The 20,086-nt window shown below is 49.4% G+C and overlaps 3 protein-coding genes across 3 annotated transcripts; 1 reads left to right on the plus strand and 2 right to left on the minus strand.

Annotated features, from left to right (window-relative positions):
- Positions 1-5,986: 5,986 nt before the first annotated feature.
- Positions 5,987-7,011, plus strand: ACO1O0_004882 (uncharacterized protein; the record flags this gene model as incomplete). Its single annotated transcript, XM_083194315.1, has 3 exons — positions 5,987-5,991; positions 6,134-6,953; positions 7,009-7,011. The coding sequence occupies 3 exons, from the start codon at positions 5,987-5,989 to the stop codon at positions 7,009-7,011; spliced, it is 828 nt and encodes a 275-aa protein (XP_083049228.1).
- A 3,091-nt stretch (positions 7,012-10,102) lies between these two features.
- ACO1O0_004883 (uncharacterized protein) lies at positions 10,103-14,341 on the minus strand (the record flags this gene model as incomplete). The annotated part of the gene is given in 9 exon segments (XM_083194316.1): positions 10,103-10,132; positions 10,146-12,315; positions 12,458-13,075; positions 13,124-13,229; positions 13,371-13,475; positions 13,528-13,641; positions 13,687-13,900; positions 13,952-14,258; positions 14,310-14,341. 9 exon segments carry the CDS (start codon positions 14,339-14,341, stop codon positions 10,103-10,105), a joined length of 3,696 nt encoding a protein of 1,231 aa, XP_083049229.1.
- A 725-nt stretch (positions 14,342-15,066) lies between these two features.
- On the minus strand, positions 15,067-18,997 carry ACO1O0_004884 (uncharacterized protein; the record flags this gene model as incomplete). The annotated part of the gene is made up of 12 exons (XM_083194317.1): positions 15,067-15,293; positions 15,461-15,536; positions 15,765-15,938; positions 16,123-16,187; positions 16,613-16,743; positions 16,796-16,938; positions 16,997-17,211; positions 17,278-17,321; positions 17,394-17,866; positions 17,929-17,981; positions 18,037-18,291; positions 18,865-18,997. The coding sequence occupies 12 exons, from the start codon at positions 18,995-18,997 to the stop codon at positions 15,067-15,069; spliced, it is 1,989 nt and encodes a 662-aa protein (XP_083049230.1).
- Between the last annotated feature and the right edge of the window lie 1,089 nt (positions 18,998-20,086).

The following is a 20,086-nucleotide window of genomic DNA, read 5'->3' on the forward strand; positions in this document are numbered from 1 at the left end:
TAGCCGCGGCCACCGTGCCGCTGAGTGCCCCTCGGCGGCCGGTTTGGCCGCCCAGAAGCGGCGCGTACGTCTCTAAAGGCTCTATTACAATCAAAGTGCCCAATTACTGTGCTTCTATTTTCATTCTTGGAGTTTCTCGAGCATCAGCTCGAAGTTAGTGGACTACATGTACGGCTAACCATTCTACACTTGTGCTGACATCTGGGATAGATCTACACAATTAAAACAATGCCTATCGACCCAACTTGTTACGGCTTCCCCATTAGCTTTACATGGGTCTAGTGGTGGCGAAGGGCCCACGAGTTCTAGAATGTACCAACCTGGGAAGATTTGTTGCGGAGGTTATATATCTGTTTCTCCTGCAAACATCAATCTCCAAAGCACTCTATCTAAACCTTTTGTCCTGGTCCCATATCCGGACCGAGAGTCGGTCGGTCTATGCGTAGAGAAGCCAGTGTCTGACGATGCAACACACGATCTCAAATATGGTCCCGAGCGTCCATTCCCAGATGAGTGGCAAGTCAGTGTCCCCTGGCTCCTCTCTTAGATTCAAAGACAGGTCGTATCCGTTAGTTGAAGTCGCTGCCCAGCAAAATCCGTAGAAACCAACATGCCTAAACTAGATAAGGAGTCTCGTCTTAGCTGCCAGAGATGCTACTCCAACAATCTAACCACAATGGACAGTGCGATAAAATACAGCCGCAATGTAGGGGATACATAAAATTTCGGGTTTCGTGCGATTTCGCGCCAATTCCCCACGAACCCTAGGGATATTACGGCTGATAACCAAGTGCTAAATTAGACGACGCATCCAATCTCATAACCGTTTGCAGTAAAAAGCCGCTCCGGCCAGATTGAAGTTACTTCCCACTGGATCTACCAGCTCGAGGCTGCATTTGATGCCGGCCAAGCCGGAAAGACCCCATTGCACGCATCATCCTAGACCATTTCTGCGTCTTGCTGCGCACCATGGAAAGACCCTAGTTCTTGGAGGGAAGCACGTCTCACAGTATGAGGGAGTTACCTCAGCGCTCCAAGACCATTCTCAAATGACAAGATTGTCCTACACGTTGCCCTAGCCCCTGACCAAACGTCGCGCTAAAAGTTACGCAGCAACCCATAGCAGTATATGTTCTGGACTCATTTCCAGGCGCACAATCTTTAAAGCCTTTATGCTCGTCAACAGGTTGACACCGCCTCAGAACATATAGACCGGGCTGTATTTTGCCTCTTTCTCGAGGTGCACGCATAGAAAATTACCAAGGTGAGTGACGTCAAAACCAGTGTAACAATGGCATATACCCAAATAAATTTGGATACAGTGCGATTGTCATCTTCTCTGATCCAGCGGAAGAGTCCCATGGAGAAAAATGTCTTGAAATTAACATGTTAGTTTGCTGTGCCTGCTCCCGCATAGTCCATAGTCGGAGCACTCACCGAGACAAAAGTACCAGGCAAGAAGACCATGCCAAGCACGGCAATTGACTTCATCACATATCCGTCGTGCCTTGCCCGGATGGCAACCTGGAGGTTTGTTGTGGATATTTCCTGGTTAGTAAGGGCATCTTGCCGGCCGATCTTATTGAGCTCCTTTTTTTTCTTGGGTTAGTTTCATATACGCATGTAAAGAATAGAGTAATAGCACCCACAAGCTGAGTTGCTAGAGTCATTCCATCCATGATCATGATACACTCTCGAATGAACTCATCATACTCGTCAATAAGATCTTGAAGCCTCTCCTTAATCCTCTCCCCGGCTTCTCGAAGCGCGTCGCCCTTGAACTTGGTTTCCTCGTTAGTTTCACTGTCCACACAGAAGTGGGATCTGTCCAGTTCCTCGACATGGCTCAACATTTTGACCAACTGTGCTCGCCATGTTTCTAGACCGTTCCGAAGATCGCCTATCTCAAGCCATAGTCGAACGGAAGAGTCCTCATTCACCAGAGGGGTGGGTGTAAGAGACGGTGATTTCTTTTCTGCAAAGTGAAAATTGCTATCAGGGTCCAATTTCAACTGTATGACTTTGGAATTTGTCAAGACTGATCCCAGCAGCGACTGGATCCAGTGTGTTTTTGATGAGGGCCTTTTTGTATTGCTAGAATAGGCAGCTGTAGATCTTATCATGTCTGACTGAGACTTAGAATTGGAGAGGTCAAGGAGTTTTTTAACGAGCTTCCGGAGATGCTTGCGGACAAGTGGGATTTGCCTTTCTCTTTCAAAGTCTGCGAAAATAGTCGGTAGCAGCATAGGGTGAAACGCTGGGCAGTCGAAATTGATTAAGCGCTTTGTGATTAATTCATAGTCATCGATATTGTAACCATGTATGAACCTTTTCGTGAAATTGCAACCGTACCAGACGGCGTTGGTTGTCAGCGTTTGCGGGAAAAAGGTAACGGTCAGGGCGATGTCGCCATCCCATTGTCCAGATGTCCGACAGCTGTATACTGCCTTGCAGTTAGGAAATTGCTATTCAAAGATGAATACAGCACTTGCCAATTGAGTTGCCATGAATGTTTCTATTTTTCCATTGAAAAGGAAAATTTGAGAAAGTGCAGCTTGTGTTTCTATTGATGGCCCGGAAAATTGACCTGTGGATGCTGAAACGGCTATTAATCTCGGATAGAATCCGCCGGCTAAAGGGCAGTACTAGGAGCTCTGGTGTTTGCCCAGCTAAAAAGAGATTTATGCTTGAAGTATCATGGGTATTACTTTGAGGTGCAGGTTCCTGTATCGCCTGTGAGCTTCGGTGTTTAGGATGCGAAGTGTCTGAATACCTCTGCGAGCCAAGTATCCCACTCGTCTTCATTGCGAAGAAACTGCCCGTGATGGCATTCCCTTTCCTCTAACTGTATATCGGGGTCCAAACTGTCGGCTTCCTCCCCCCGAGATCTTATCGGCTTAGATATCGTGAAAATGCCAGTGTCCGCCCACATAAATCTGAGGAAATCCCAATCATCTTTTCTGAGCTCTGAGTCGTGGCACAGCCAAGACATAATGCTCAATCCGAGTGATAGAAAATTTTCACAGGCTTGCTGCCCAATATTGTCAAAGTGTTCCTTGCGCGTCATAAATTTAAGCAGGTAGTGTGAGCAGCTATATTTGAATGCCATTTCATCTCAGTGTAGCAACCTCACCGAAATGTTGCAAATGTTGCCTGGGGGATAGGAGTGCCCAATATCAGCCATCTTGAATGCCTTTTTGCCTGCAAGGTTGATGTTGACATCATCCCTGTACGAGGTATCTTTGCATGTACATAAAAGTGCAAAAACATCTTTCACCGACATGCACGTCGCCCACCATCCAAACGCAATGGCCAATGATAAGATGGATGAACCAACCAACACCACAGCCTCATTTCAATGTCCCCTACCCTTAGACCACCTTGTTAGGTACTCGTTGGGCCGAGGGTCACTGGCGCAGTGTGTTTGGAGTTTGCTGGACATTGATGGACACAGCATATATAGTGAGAAATAGACTACCTTGAGATGATCAATTGTTGCACGTTCATTGTGGCGAAGGCTTGTCGACAGTGTTTTTTGCCATCCACCATTGCGTTCAGCTCCGAATACACGCATGTGACCCCCGCCTGTGGACGCGTGATACACACAGCCATAAGCAAAGCACTTTTACGAAGCCATTACACCACATCCAGCCCATCGATCAGCCCGTGCAAATTGCCACCATGTTTCGCCAGATTTTGCCATTGGAATACGGAAGCGCCACCAGGCTTGAGGAAGGCCTGCAGCAGCTTTTGGGGGCAAACAACTTCCAGATCATGGGGGTCAGTCCCATCATCATGGTCTCTAGATTTCAATGACTTATACTTTACAGCGGGTGGGAAAGCAATGGGATGTTCATGTATCGCGAAGACTGTCCGAGGTTGGTATTCCATGACCCAGTCTGTAGCCATATATTTGAAAGGATATGTCTCTGACTACATGTACTCGGTGCAGGAAGAAGTCAACGAGCTGGAAATGATGATGAAGTATCCCCATTATAGCCTAACTACGTAAGGGGATTGCCATTCACGGGATCTTAGGGACAGGAGGAGAGGTTCTGTCAAGGGATAGAAGTCAGTGCATTTGTGACTTGATACCTACAGAGGTTGATGATGTAGGGGATTCGACCTTGGACCTCGCTCGTTTACTACATGTGTAGCTTGATTTACATGGGACCAATTCTGTGTTATGAATCTATCTAAATCTTATACGTTTTGCATGCTACACCCATGTGAACTGGTAAAAGCCTGCCCAATTCATGGCTCTTGGTAATGCATGGAGTCTAGGCAAGTGAAGTTGAGTAGATATGAAGCTATAACGAGTCCACCGCTGTGGAAAGGTCAGTTGGGGTTGCGCATTTGATATCCATTTGGCATTGCTTAGATGCGTCTTGCTGAAACTATCTCGAGAAGCTATTTCAAACAGCAAATTACTAGTCCCCCAAAATACAGCCAACACTCTTAACTCTTGCCTTGCAGCGAACCCGTTAAAATGATAGTGTTAGAGGGGAGCGCAATCATGCGCCTCGCCAAGTCCCGTGTCCTCTATTCCGTGCCACCCTTTCAGTGCTACAACTATTTGCAATCAAAAGGGGACTGTCAATACAACTGTCTGATCTCGGAGGGTGAAAGCCGCCCTGGTGCTTCTACTGTGTACTGCTCACGTCGCATCTGCTATCCTAAGCACATGACGGGGATATGAACCGGATATTTTGACTTACTGTGACAGCATAATTTCCGCTCCACCTCGATGATAGCATCTTCTCTAGTTTGAGTGGATCAATGTGCCTGGCGGGGATCGTTTGCTTCGCCAGGAAGGGGGAAGGTGAGTGATTCCTATTTCCCCATGAAAACCATGAGATAGGCATTGCTCCACTGGGTATCTGGTGTAATTTAGGTGACAGAGTGGCGTTGAATTTAGCGTAAGATCGGATGCTGGACAAGATCTTGCTCCTTTGATTTTGGGGGGTAGGTGTGTGCGTGGAGGGCTAAAGAAGGCGGCATAAATGTTTCTGGGGTTTGAACAATATTTGAAGGGTCACCAGCCTACTGTGGTTGGGCGGTGCTTACGAGGTGTTGACTCGTGATTGGTCTCGTACGGATACAGACAGACATTTGTCTTGCCGAGGAAGACCAACTGTCGCTGTCTCGTTCCAGGGGGTGTGGGAATCCAGATATTCCTACGATGGGGAGGGGCGATTTTCAACAGGGCTGCAACAGCCGTTGTTACTCTGGTAGCATGACAACACCCCAGCTCTTGCCTAAAACCTCTTTACATAGTAATTAAACAGTTGTTCTCACAAACCAGCAGCTATTATTAAGCTAATAGACTTATAAAGATAGAAATGGGATACCTAGGTATTAGGTAAACCTGGGGCGACGGGAATAGCCCATACGAGCCATATCCGAAAACATACCCCGCTCGCGATGGTAGGTGCTGCGCATGGCGTAGTTGCTGTGTTGTACATAGGATGAGGACCCAACTCGTAGGTACGAATCGGTGATCGTAATCTCCCTTTGTATAACGACGGACTGGACCGGGGACATGGATTCGTTAGACATGAGTAGACATGCCTCAGGCACCTGAGCAGAGCTTTTACGTCCACGACTATCCGTACTCGTACTTGTACTACCACGTCGTCTTACGGGTGTCGTCCCGGGGGTGCTCAAGTTTGCCACGCGACCAACACCTCGTTTGACAACGCAGAGCCTGCGTCCAACCTGCATTCCAGGGCGAACAAAAAAAGAAAACCTCAAATTACAGGGTCAGTATGCACTTCTGAATGAGGCCTTGACGAGACAGAAGGGCATGAAAATGAGGCTGGGACTTGGGATGGGACATAGCATAAATGTCGGGAGGGGCTTTGGATAGTGTTCTAAAGCAATATCTGGACGAAGCACCTTCACCATTGACGCAGTTCGACTGTCATTTGTCTTTTTTTCGGGATAATAATTCGATGCCCAAGCCGCCAACCAAGACCTCATCAACATGTCGTTGGCCGGCGATGACTCGGTACTACAAGTACACAACCAGCAACAATAGTCACCCAGTTATGCTGACACCTGTCTAGAAAGAGTTGAACCTACCATACCCTTCTACCATACCAGCCCCAAGCCGAGGTCCTTCTGACCCTAGTGCTCTCACATCTGAGGCCGCAGCGGACTACGGCAACGGCGCTCGCGACAGGTTCTATGCCCCTGAGGCACAGCCTAACAACCGCGACACGGATCAAAACAATTCCCCGGAATACATGCTTCCCGACCTTGCGGGCAGTGTCAACCAGTCGCCGATAGCTTACCCACCCAAGATTGCCGAGCATGACATTGCCAACTACGTGGGGCCAGAGACGGCCATGCCACTGAAACAGGCGCTTTGGGGCTCGTTGCTGCCCGATAGAGTCAACAAAAAGGAGAAATTCTTGCCTCGGGGAAGTTTGGAGCGGATATGCCACTTTGATGCTGTCCTGAAAGAGGTGTTGCCCTTCCACCGCGACAAAGCTCAAGCGCAAAAATGCGCAGAGTTTGTGTGCGGAAATAGGCAATCCGAAAGTCGCGACAACAGGACCTCTAGTAGAGAAATATTCGCCATTCTTGTGTTGATCGACGCCGTTGAGTTTATGCCCAAGTTTCAGCATGCCGAGATTCGGGATGATGACCTTCCCTTCAGAAGTGACGACGAGCAGACAAAACTGTGGAAGAGAAAAGCCACCGGAGACTGCCACATTGACTTCTTCATCTATCCACGGGATAGATGCATTCTCACGGAATTCTACGGGAAGCAGTGGTGGGTACATGTGCCATTCATCGGCCAAGATGATAGAAACAAGAAGGCCATTGCGTATTATCTTGAGCCCGAAACTGTCATGCCCTGGACATTTGTTGATAAAGAGGGCCAAGAAAAGGGTGGTTTTGGGGTTGTCGAGAAAATCCAGATCCACCCGGACCATCACGCATTTGTATGTCCATCCCCAGCGGCCCCGTTTCCTGATGCCACGCCACTGAGATATGGAGTAGAATGGACACGAAGAATTTGCCTTGAAGACACTCCATGAAGACGGACAGGATCATGGGAGAAGCTTTAGGCGGGAGACTAACGCCTTTCACGGGATACAAACGCAGCCACACATGGTCCAACTATTCGCCACCTTTATCAAAGGGTCTCAATATATGCTTTTGTTTCCCTGGGCGGATGGAGGCAACTTGGAATCCTTGTGGGAAACCTCACCAACAAACCCTGCATCTTCTTCTACCCAAGAAACAAGAGACTTTGCAAAGTGGATCGCAGTCCAATGTCATGGGTTGGCCGAAGTGCTGCAAGAAATTCATGGCTTCTTACAGAAGAAACATGAACATGACGCCCAGGAGGGACATGAAGCCCAGGATGGAACTGCTTCTAGTGGCAATCAACGTGTCGCCGGCAAATTTCCCAACTCTTTGCATTTCCACACAGATGATGTGGCCCTAATAAGGCCATCAACACCAGCCAACCCGTCGGAATCATTCGGTATTCATGAAGATATCAAACCAGCAAACATTCTGCATTTCAAAAATGACGAGGAACATCATCTGGGGCGTCTCAAGATCGCGGATCTAGGGCTGCTTCAGTTCTACGACATAACTTCGCGCACCAAAAAGTCGATCCAGAGGCCGGCTTTTGCCTCACAAACATACCGATCTCCTGAACATGATGTTAGCCGGGTGATGTCCCGCAAGACTGATATCTGGTCTTTGGGATGTGTATTTTCGGAGCATCTTACATGGGCTATTCGTGGACCTAGTGGTGTAGTGGACTACGGGAACAAGCGCTCCGAAGAGTCTAGAACTACCGGAGATACCAGTGGAAAAGGGACTTGGATAGAGGACAGTTTTTTCGTTAAGCATGTCCAGAAACAAGGATGGATGAGACTTTTCGGAATAATGCCTGGTGTCGATGAAATGTGGATACCGAGGCGCGAGGTTCCTCAGTTGAAGGCTACCGTGACACAGGTGAGAACGCCCCAGTTATCAACCAGACAATGAATTCCCGGGATATCCTTGTCGAGTCAAGGACGAGTTTGCTCATCATCTTATAGTGGATTCAGGAGCTGATTGATGAATGCTCAAGTGGCGAGGAGCCAAATTTCTTTGCGAATTTTCTCACGTTTATTGAAAAGCGGATGCTTCACCCCGAGCGGTTGGAACGAGCAGACTGTGAAGAGGTGGTTAAATTTCTCAAAGAGTGTCTGGGTAAAGGAGAGCAACGCCCTCAGTACTGGGATTTTGGGCCTCGAATTGAACGAGGAGAGTCGGAAGAAGACTTGCGCTAGTTAGAAGCTAGATAGGTATTCAGCATCACGCAATTACATGAAGTCCTGGTTTCAGTCGGGTTTTGGTTGAGGCAGGATATTATATTTCATTTCCGTATCTTCATTTCTTCAGCAGAGAACGTTATAAACGACAACCCTTCTCGTCTATCTAGTCTATCCATACCACGATCGACATTGACAAAGCTCTCAACTTAATATTCAAGCCTTTCTTTATACATTCGGCAACAGGAAAATCTTCAGCTCGCTTCCTCTGGCCCTTCTAGCCGCCTCCAGCATCACGGCCATCACTCCACTTAAGGAGTCGACTACCGTCGCCCGCGAGCAGCACTCCGCTACCACCATCAAGCTCACACCCGAAGTTCTCCGGGATCTGCTTGATTCAACTCCCGGAGACGCTAGGATTGAGATCCCGCGAGCTTAGCAAGCGTCGGTGAAGATGCAACGCCGGAGCTATGTACTGCTGGATCGTTATTTGCGGCTGGCCTGGTACATGGTCCGCACTCCTGGACCATCCACCTGTACTTGATCACCTGGAAAATGAGCGAATGTATTTGTAAGTAGGTAAATGATCCATTTCTTCCTTATATGTCTTTCTCTAACTGAGATATTAACGAGCTTCAAGTCAAGGCGCCCTCGCCTCCATTGACCCTGTAAACTCCTGTCTGTCGTCGGCCGCCCAGTACCAGTATAAATAAGTCGACCGGGGTGCCTCAACAAAATGAAACGGGGTGGACCGTCCGAGTTGGGTTTGAGCGGCTGGCCTTTTGCTTTATCCTTCTTCGGATGTATGTCGGCTACTGTAATTGGAAAGATTGATTGAGGAGAACAGCTGATCTGGGAACCGCTTTCACATGCCAAGTCGACCTAAAGTCTGGCAACATCTTTCTCGATCTTTCGAGGCGCTTCAGACTGATCCAGCCATTTTGAAGTGTTTGAATCAATGTATAGTACGTACGTAGCATGACCTCTCAGTTAGCTTCTGCGATGAATCTGGAATGTGGTGATGGCGATGATATATATATATATATGTATATATCATAGGAATATCATAACATAAGCCATAATATAGCTCCACTCGAATTTAACTAGCTATCGCATTCTAATGGCAGTTTTACGTGGGCTTGTTAGTGTTAGTGTCTCATTGCGTTTGAAAATATGGAGAGGTAGGCTATAGTTGACATCCCGTCGATTCTAGAAACCCAGCAAAGCGCCAACGATGATAAACCTTAGCAAAGTCAAGGCAGTAATTACCGTACACAAAAGTACAGTTGGCGAGCTCTCCCGCTCTGCTAATTGTGCGTCGAGAAGAGCTTTCACAATATGCTCATGGCCTCCCTTCCTTGCCATCGAGACAGCGGTCTCTCCATCTTCATCAACAAAGTATGTCTTTGCCCCAGCGCGGATGAGGATATCGACCATCTCCTGATTCCCACTGGAGGCTGCCTTAAAAATTGGCGACTGTCCCGTTTTTGACAGGGAGTTAACGTCGATCTTCTTTTCCCTTGCCAGAATCTCAACAACTTCCGTCCTCCCGTAACATACAGCATACCAAAGGGGAGTGCAACCTCGGCGATCTTTTTGGTTTAGTGGAATTGGCTCCTTCAGGAGTTGCTTGATTTGGTGCACATTACCATCCTTTGCAGCGCGATATAAACGTGCGATGGATTGCCACCGTTGGTCGATTTTGGATGGAGGAATGTGCTCGCAAAGTTGCCGAAGAGCATGCAGGTTCCCGCATGCAGCAGCAGCGAGACACGCTTTGTCCGTTATAGAGGAAATGGTATCGTTCTTCCTGATTCTCATAAGAACGGAAACTGAATCCCCAGTCGCTGCCGTAGTAACAATATCCTTGGTAATTTGGATCTCATCTCCGCGCTTCTCAAGAAGTAGTACCATTACCGCTTCGCTGTGTTCAGCGGCAATCTTGACTATATCCTCGGTGATACGTATCGCGTTCCCACGCCTTTCGAGAAGGAGCTCCATCATCCCAGGATCCGGTTTACTAGCTGCAACCTTGACAATATTCTCGGTGATGCGTATCTCGTTCCCACGCCTGTCGAGAAGAAGCTCCATCACCTTGGGATTCCCATCCCTAGCTGCAGTCTTGATGATATCATCGGTGATATAGATCTCTTCTCCGCTCTTCTCAAGAAGTATCGCCATTGCTGATTCGTTATATTCAGCGGCAATCTTGATGATATCATCGCTGATGCGTATCTCGTTCCCACGCCCTTCGAGAAGGAGCTCCATTACTTCAGGATTTCCGTCCCTAGCTGCGACCTTGATGATATCCTCGGTGATATGGATCTGGTCTCCGTACTTCTCAAGGAGGACCTTTATCATCTTCTCGCCGCTTGTCCAATTACCGACAGAAGCTTTAATGATACCCTCGGTAATATATATCTCGTCCCCACTCCTTTCAAGAAGGAGCTCCATCACCTTAGGGTTGTTGTTCATAGCTGCGGCCTTGACGATACCCTCGGTGACATGGATCTCGTCTCCACGCTTCTCAAGAAGAAGTTCTAACATCTCCATAGTATTCCTCCAATCCTCAATAGCAGCTTTAATAATATCCTCGGTGATACGTATCTCGTTCCCACGCCTTTCGAGAAGTAACTCTATCACCGCTGTGCCCCCATTTTGGACTGCGGCCCTGATGATACCCTCGGTGATATGGATCTCGCTCCCACATTTCTCAAGAAGAAGCGCCATTATCTTCTCGCCACTCCCCTGATTTTCGGCAGCAGCTTTGACGATACCCTCGGTGACATGGATCTCACCCCCACGTTTTTCAAGAAGAAGGGCCAATATCTTCTCGCCACTCCCCTGATTTTCGGCAGCAGCTTTGACGATACCCTCGGTGACATTGATCTCACCCCCACGTTTCTCAAGAAGAAGCGCCATCATCTTCTCGCTGCTCCACCCATGCTTCACAACAGCCTTGACGATGTCCTCGGTGATCTGAAATTCGTCTCCATGTTGATTGAGGAGCAATTCCAGCACCCTGCTGTCTTTCTGGTTTTCTGCTGCTGCCTTGATGATTCTCTCAGTGATAAGGATCTCGTCCCCACGCTGTCCCAGAAGCCTCTCCATCACCTCCTTGTTCTGATGCCTCGCTACTTCCTTAATGAGACCCTCAGTAATCCTGATCTTGTCCCTGTGCTCATCGAGAAGCACCTCTATTACTGCCTTGTTGCCGATCCGCCTCCGAGCCACCGCCTCGATGACCTCTTCGGCGAATTGAAAGTGAATCTCGAATTTACAAATCCACTGGAGGATTTGGCTACTGCCCCGCAAAATCGCAACTTCTTGGTGCGTCCGACCTACCAAGTTTATTGGCTTTTCTCGCGCCAGCGTCTTCCATTGATCCGGACTGAGGTGACCATGCAAATCAAACGCACAAACCACCAGGAGAACTGAAGGCATGGAGGATATAGAATCATAGAGCTTCAAGATGCCGCCCCCGGCGCGTAAATGTTGCTCAACATTCTTGCTCCATCGGTAGAAACAGGAAGAGCTATCTTGCTCTGCCGATAGAAATTTGGACAGGAGTTTGCCTAGCTGTGGCTTCCTTTGTTCACCGGCGCTCTGGGCGTGTACAGGCCAGAAACAGCATGAGTATTGTTGAAGCCGAGTTGATAGCGCAATCTTAGTTCCCATGTTCATCACTTGCTGAAGACAAGCCTTTGCCACTAACGCATTCGCAAATGTTGGCTTGAAAGCCTCTTGGGCCTCAAGAAACTCGGCGACCGATAAGTGTGCGAACCGAAACACATCCAAGGGCGAGTCGAAAACAACAAAGTTACAGCAGAGGTCCAAAAGCACGTCTTGTTGGAGTACAGGGGCAGACGGATCCTCAGTCGTTGACACAGCAGCTAAAAAGTCGTGGGATTGGAACTGCTTCTCGCCGCACAACAGCCAGCTGAGAGCAGTCTTGGCTATACGCTTGTCCGATTCGGCCTCGTAAGAGTCGATTCTTGAAATAATTTCTTGGTATGACTCTGCCAGTGTCCTGGGCAATCTTCCGAGTCTCTCGAGGATGGACTCGTCTTTACGACATCGTTGGAGTGCCTGTAATTGCAGACTTGCCCAGCGGAACCTAGAATCGTAAGTCTGTAAGTCTCTGAAGCTATGATACATGAGTTGAAACTTACATCCCATGCGCCTTCGACTGAAGTTCGTAGATGATTTTGTCGCGAAGTTCGGCCGTCCTCGTACTGCGCCTCAGTAAATCCCCATTACTGACAAGGCGATATGTCTCCCGTCGTATAAACAAGTTGATGTCTTCTGAGTTGCGGTTAGAGGAGATCTCTAAGTTGGGATACCTGTCTAGTTTGGAGACAATATCTTGATCATCCCGGCTGGATACAAAGATCTTTAATAGGCAGGGGGATGCGTTCAAAATATCTCCTAGCATATTAAGAAGGTCCCCTCGAGTCGCCTCATTGCATTCGTCCAGGGCATCGATCACCATGGTCATTGTCGCATTCTTGTACCGTTCAAGCAGCCGAAGAATCAGAGATTTAATTTCAGAAAGCCGAAGAGAACCCTCTGCAAAGTTCTCGGTTTCCCTTTGCTGGAACATATCGACTGTAGCCTCGAGAAGCGGACCTCCAACATGTGGAGTCGACAGTTGCCTCGCTATGCTGGCGCCAATCTTCACAGGATCAGAGCGTCCAGGCTCGAATGCATTTCGGGAACAATAGAAATACACCGGAGCTGGAGCTAATTGCTGTTCAAAAGACGCTTGAGCATCCTCGACAACAATGGACCTGCATTGACGTTAGGCAGAACACATGGTATTAGTGATCTCCACATACGTTAGCTTGCTCTTGCCGGAGCCTGGGATACCATGAAGCCACAGGATTGACGAAGCACTGTCATTCTTCCACTGCTGGAAGGTAGAGTCTTGGAGGAGCCACTTTCCTGTGCCCTCCAAAACCTCACTGTTAGTTTGGATGTGGTGTTCTTTATAAGGCTCTTCCGAGATCCAACTCAAGATCTTGCTCCTCCTTGCCACTGCACGGGTCAGTATTAGCCATCACTATGTATTCTACAGAGACTTACCGTCGAGTTGATCTGTGATCGAGTCGAGAGCATGGATCGATCGGTTCACCGGTCTGTTCAAATCCTTCAAAAGGGACTTGATCTCTTCCTGCTTTTCTAGCTGGGCTGGTCGCCGTGAGCGGTCATGTATGGCAAATAGTCGGTATTAGTAACACACCTTGTGAATTGAAGATGCGATCATAATTGTCCACGTCTTTTTGGGCTTCAGCTATGGCTAGGAAAGCCGAGTCCAACTCTGTTGAAGCAAGCAACCCGTGTTTCAGTATGCGCTCTAGATTGATTAGCATCTGTTCCTGCCGGATATGGGCCAACTCACTTGCAGTGGACTGCTTGTAGAATGCTCGTGCTTTGATGAGATACTCTAGGATGCTTGCGTATAGTTTGACCAGTGCTCGTCTGAGCTCATCTGCCGCGGTCGATGAAGAGTCTCCCATCAGGCTTTCAACAAGAGCGTTTCGACAGATACGTTCGGCAATGTAAGCAATGTTCTCGAGAAGCTTGTTGTACGTTTCCAAATCCCCAACAGCGGCCTACCTAGATGTCAGAGCGAGCATATTGGAGTGATAATGAGAAGGACTCACAGTCAACAGAAACCGCACACCTGCCCAAGGCAGAGAAGCATGGGCCGGGTCATATTGCGCTACGACGTCACCGACTTCTTTGAAATGATGGATCCACTTGGCTACCTTGGTCAAGACATCCCGCACAATGACCTTTTGGCCATTCTTCCGCTCGAAAGACCATGACTTGTCAACCAAGCCTACTCTAGCCTGCTCAGTCTGAGCAAGCATCTCGTCAAGCGCGTTTGCCTTCGTCCCCTGGTGGAAATCTATCTGGGACGTCAACTCGTCTCCCAGTGTGCCGACGGCGGCCACCCAGAGATCGTCGCTGCGCAAACGTCAGTCAGAAGGATACCTGGAGCGGGACGGGGGGCCATACCTGTTGGCCCTAAGAGACTTTGCAACATCCATTTCGGCTTGAAACCTGTGTAGTGGACGAGTTTTGCTGCCAGGTTTGCCAACTGAGGACGTCCTGGCTTTGAAGGTGAGACTGCTTGAGTGGGGAGAGCGGAGGGAGATGATCGACCATGAGGGACGGGACAGGCTGACAGCCCAGCCGAAAGCCTCCGACAAGGCTCTGTTGGTCGTGGCTGAGCGGCGTTACTTGGGTGTCACAACTTGAGACGCGTGCCATGCCAACGCCTCTTGCATACTTGGCCACACGTTGTAGGTTCAACCCCGCCCAACCCCGCTCAACTTGCAAAAGTGCATGAATTGCCAGTCTTACCCAACATGGCAGTGGCAGAAGGTCTTGGGGCTTGGTGGGTTGGGCTAGGCGTAATACCGCTCGTATAGATAATCGATCCTCGCAGAGAAGCGCGGCACTAATGAAGACGGCATCGCCTCCGGAGGCGAAAAAGGCCTCCCCTAGGGCGCACCGCAGGCTTATTACGCAGGGAGGGAGTAGCAGTTTTGCTTGTCCCGATGGCCACAACGGGGTCCAACACTACTAGTCATGGTTGCCTGATGCGACGGGCGAATATCTGGCATAGTAAGCTAGTATATCTAAGATGGAGGCATTAAATTAATTCCATGAGGCCAAAACAAGTCGAACTTTACAAATAATACCATTGGATAATTAAATGACCCCGACTAAAGCAACTTGGATCGGAAAATCGACACCCATGCCTGCTTGATCAACCCTCCCCTTCAAACGTCACAGCTCCTAGTCTCTTTTTCAAGACGTCCACCTGGCGCATAAAGCTCTCTACCTGTTCGTTGTGCAGCTTACTCTTGGGTTCTGGAAGGCTGTTGCTAGGCGGAGACTCCAGAGCCATCTCCATGTCAGTATTGAGTCTCTGGAAGATGCCCTCCGCCAGCTCGCGCAACGCCTTCTCTGTCTCTTCGCCTAGCGCTTCCATCTCTGCGGACAGTTTGATCCCAATGTTGGGAAACAAAGTTCCTCCTGAGATATGCCCGCCTACGATACCTCTTTGGCGTGCTGCTTTGCCCGTACCTTATACGGTCAGTAGAAGTCTTTCCGTGTGACGTTGCAGAAACTATGACATCAAGAAAAAGGTAGAACCGTACCTGACTGGATGCTCGCCGAACGATACGATGGTATCATTTCGTTCAGGATGTACGAGTTGGAATGCGACTCGCTAGACTGCCGCCTGACATGTCTAACAGAGAAATGAGTGAGCGTGTTCGTGTCAGTATAGAGTATTATAGGAAGCTTACCCGACACTACGTGCAAACGCCTGCTCCGCCAAACCAAGTTTGTATTTCCAGGACCGAATCACAGTGTCTATTCCGCTCGCCAAAGAATTTGTTCCGTCCGTAGGGGGGAAATCTGAGTCAAGACCAACGTCAGTCTGCAAACAATTGCACATACGTGCGTGGAGTGCTCACCGAGGACTGTCTTCTTCAGGTCTTCCAACTTGGCAGTGATGTCTTCTTGGAGCGTTTTGAAGACAACCGAAACCTCGTCTCCAACCAATTCCCACTGGTAGTCCAGTTCCATGTGCATTTTCCAAATGATTTTGGAATTCCAATCCACTCGCCCACGCTTCACTGTCTCGTGGTGACCATTGTGTTGGCACCAGGCATTATATTGAGCTGCATCGAAAGGGTTAGCGTTTCCTACCACTAAGTGAGGGTCTGTGAGGCTCATGGGGTCCAGTACTCCAGTGCCATTTCTTTGCCAGTTAGTAACATGGTTTCTAGACGAACAGGGTGCTGAGCTGACTTACACTTTCCCACTCCTTCGACTCGCTTGTGGCCTGGTCCTCCCACTTGGAAACTGTTATAGCCGAGCCTACAATACTCAGTTAGACCGGGTTATTCGCCGCTACCGCTGTGTTATTGAGCGTACCAAAGAAATTCATGATCTGCTCATCAAAGCAATGCATAAAGCTTTGTCGGAGCCGAGTAACTGAATTCGAAACCTGAGTCTGGCGGTCAGTATACAATGGTGATCGTCGACAGGGGTCGCTGGTTTTACCTCTCTTTTAAGGTCCTCTAGCGATTTCTGGATCGAGGTTCTGGCTTGCACTGCCTGGTGGTCATGGCTCCTGAGATTACTAGAAGCCCACAGGCCGAGAGAGTTGAGGAGACTGGCCAGGTTAGATTGCAGAAAGTGCCTTGCCTCCTGCAACTGTGCCTCCGCGGTAATGCTGTGGCAGAATCGTCGTAGCTCCGGTATTCCGCTGGCGCGAACATATTCACGGTTACCTTTCTTACAATATTTCTCATATGCGGTGTTGGATACGCAAAAGACGTTTAGTTCTCCTTGGGGAACCTCGGACGAGTATGACCTCTGCAGGCCTTCTTTCACATGGTCGTTTCGAGCCTCAATGAGAAGGAACTCGAGCCTTTAAGGCAGTTAGCTTTCTGCCGTTGCCTGACGTTCAGAAAATATCATACCTTCGCTTGGCCTCTTTCTTCTTCTTCCTGTCCCGAGCAATTTTGGCAGCTTTGATTTCGTCCTCGAGAGCTGCGATGGTCTCTTCCGGGATTCTCTTTCCAGGTCCACAGAACATGTCTCTAGCAGCCGTCAAGTTGATGTCCTATTCTTATGTCAGAAACTTCTCACAGCCAGTCTCAGCTACTGGGAAAGCCAATCACCTCTGATCTGGTGCACACAACTGCAATATTAAGGTTCCTGCCTCCCGTCTCCTCCCACTCCATGGGGGCGTGCTGCGAGAGTGCCCAGTACAGCGAGGATTTGACTGATTGATCCGTGATTGCCCGAGATATCTTCGCGACAATGAATATGTTATCACATTTCATCAAGTAGTCTTGTGTGGCTCGGACTCTGGCCAAGTTGGTGTCTTGTAGACCTTGGGGTGGGAAGCCATGTTAGTTCAGACACGCTTTCCACTCGATTATAAGGTATTTGGACCTACCTGGCAAATCAGCAAGCACAACTCCAGTCTTCAAGACTTGGGAGCTGCAGTACACTCTTAGAGCCAAGTTAGTAATCCAGGGCCCAGAAAATAATCATCACAGGACACTCTCGTACCGAATAATCTTGGTGAAGGGCCATAGCCTGTCGTGCATGAACACCTTGGTCTTCTCACAGCACTCCTCTGCCGTCGCTGCTGTAGAAGTCCAGAATCCGACCTGTGTGCCGGCTGGCCATTCAATCTCACGGGTCCACTGTATGAGCTGGTCTGCAATCCGATCTGCGGAGCCATCCGACATGTCTCGTAGAAACTCCTTTGTAAACTGGCTCTGGTGGTTGAACGCAGCGGAGAGAGCTGACCAGGCATAATCCGACTCTCTTTGGTACTTGGCGTAGTCCTGTTCCGTGGTTTCATTTGACTCGACTAGAGGGAGATAGAGCTGCCTGTAGCTCCACAAAAGCTCACGAACCAGGTCCTCTATGCCAGTGCTGGAAAGATACTCAGCCTCGATGGTGATGGGTGCTGTGTGGTGCTCCTCCTTCTGCCGATATTCCGTCACGACAGACGTGCACGCAGAGCCAGCGTCCCCCTAAGATGGACAGATATTGAGCATTAACTACAGATATTGATGGAAATAGATGGAATACTAACAGTCTGTGCAATCCCGGGAAAATGAAGCAGGGAGTTGATCAGGTTGCTTTTCCCTAGTACATGTCAGCTCAGATAGAATGAAGTCTCAGGGGTTTTGTTCCGCGGCACCTTCTCCAGAGTCGCCCAGAATGGCAATCCTCCGAGTATCAGAGGCATGGAATGATGTCATCGCTTTGGCTTCTCGGAATAATGTCCTTATATTTTGGTCGTCAATCTCGGCCCCAGCCTTCATTTGGTTGATGGCCACCACAGCGTCTTTGGCGATATCGAGTCCATTGCGGAGACTCCGCTGGAAAGCCGAGGTAAAGAATTTATGGGGGGGAGCTGACTCGTCTTTGACATCATATGGTATGGGTTCTGGCTCTGTTGGAGCTCTCTGGTCGTCACTCGAATTCTTAATAGCTGTCCCGGAGACGCTTGGGGTAGGGTGGGGAGAGGCAGTTTGTCCGCCTAGGGAGGAGGAGCCTAGGTCTATTGGCGTGGGTTCAAGTGACACAGAGCGCATCCGAGGTGTCGTGGATTCCGCAGAGACAGCTTGGGGAATGGAAAACTTGAAGATAGGTGGCGCGAGATGACCGCCTGATGTAGTCGCCACTGCTGGTGGTGGCCTGGACTGAAGTGACAAGGAGCGCATCCGACTGGCAAGCGTCGACTTTTTCGACGAGACGGTTCGGGGAAGAGAGAAGTTGGGCGCCGGGAGGCGACCGTCTATTGTAGTCGCCATCGCTACCATGCCACTCCTGGTCCTGCTGGGACTCGGATCGCTTGGTGGGCTGGGAGAGGCAGCGCTTTGAGGCTCTGGCGACGCCCGGGGTGATCCTTGGCGCGAGGGTATGGGCGTGGCATTATGGAGGAATCTAAAAGAGAAGGACTCGGATACATCGCCATCTGCCTGGCTGCTAAATTGCAACACGGGCACTGGAACACCAGCCTGACTGTCTGCGGGCCGTCGGTTGCCATCAGGCGTGTCTTGAATGTCCGCAGTGGACTGACGACTATCAGCGGGACGGGGGCTTCCCTCGGGCGTGAATGAAAAGGCCGAGGTGGTGTCCTGGCCAAACTGGAACATGGTTTCTTGTGGCTCAATGATTGCGGTTGAGCTGGGAGGATAAAGGCAACCACGTGGTGACCTAGTGATAAGGCCAATAATATATGGCGATCACTTCATTCTCGAGACAGGGGGCGCGGTGCAGGGTTTTAAATAATTGCTATCGAATCTTTTCGACGTGTCGCCTGTATACCCGATTCCCTCCGTTTCCCGAACTCCATGCGAGCGATTCTGCATGAAGAAGTGGGTTGCATCGAGGCTGTTGCAGCCTGGGTTCGCCAGTAGCCTGTGAACGGGGGTGATTCCAGGTGCTCTCAAACATTTACCAAATATGTTGTTGGCTCTAAGTCATGAAGAAACTGCCCTAGCCTCGATGAAGCAGGTGCAGCGCCCGGAGGACAATCCGAGGGCTGAAGAAAACTGGAGTCAGCGTCTCCCAACCAACCATATTTTCTGAGCTGTTGGTCGAGGATTGGCACCAGAGAGCCAAGACCCATGGGTGTATCAAAGGCCAAGGGAGCGGCGGCCAATTTCCAAGTGCTCCTATTACTATAAATATTCACACGAGGTATTATTAGCATATTTGAGGCCGCCGCAACGAAGCCCAGAGGGCGACCAAAGGAGAAACGCTAGCGCTCCCGGAACAGCCCAGGACGATGGAGGATGACAAACGAATAATACACATACCTATCATCGAGGCGAGGCTATCATATGAAGACCCATCCTTAGTCTTGCGCTGTATTGCCGGACATAGGTAGGTCGGCCACCTGGTGTCTCACACTTTCGAGTGCCACCATGGCCGCGAGCAAAGTAAGCAGAGGGGACCTCGTAGAATCAGGTTCTAGTTGGTCCATCAACAATACAAAAACCACGTCAGGCTACCCCTAGTCTAGAGATGGGTCATAGCAGGTCGCCCCCCTAGACTGAAGGACCAATTTTTGACAAATACAACAAGCTCTTGAGGGCTGTGAAAGTTCAAAAACTCCATGCGAATTCTACACGTCGTCAGTTGGAGTGTAGTAGGCCAGGATGGTATAGGCCCGAAACTGCTGGTTACCCCCACTCGCCGCCCATAAGAAAAAGAATTTCTACCTTTGGCATAGTAGAGTT

Source organism: Amphichorda felina (genome assembly GCF_050947745.1).
Source record: "Amphichorda felina strain 45539 chromosome Unknown scaffold_5, whole genome shotgun sequence".
In the NCBI taxonomy this organism is placed as follows: Eukaryota; Fungi; Ascomycota; class Sordariomycetes; order Hypocreales; family Bionectriaceae; genus Amphichorda; species Amphichorda felina.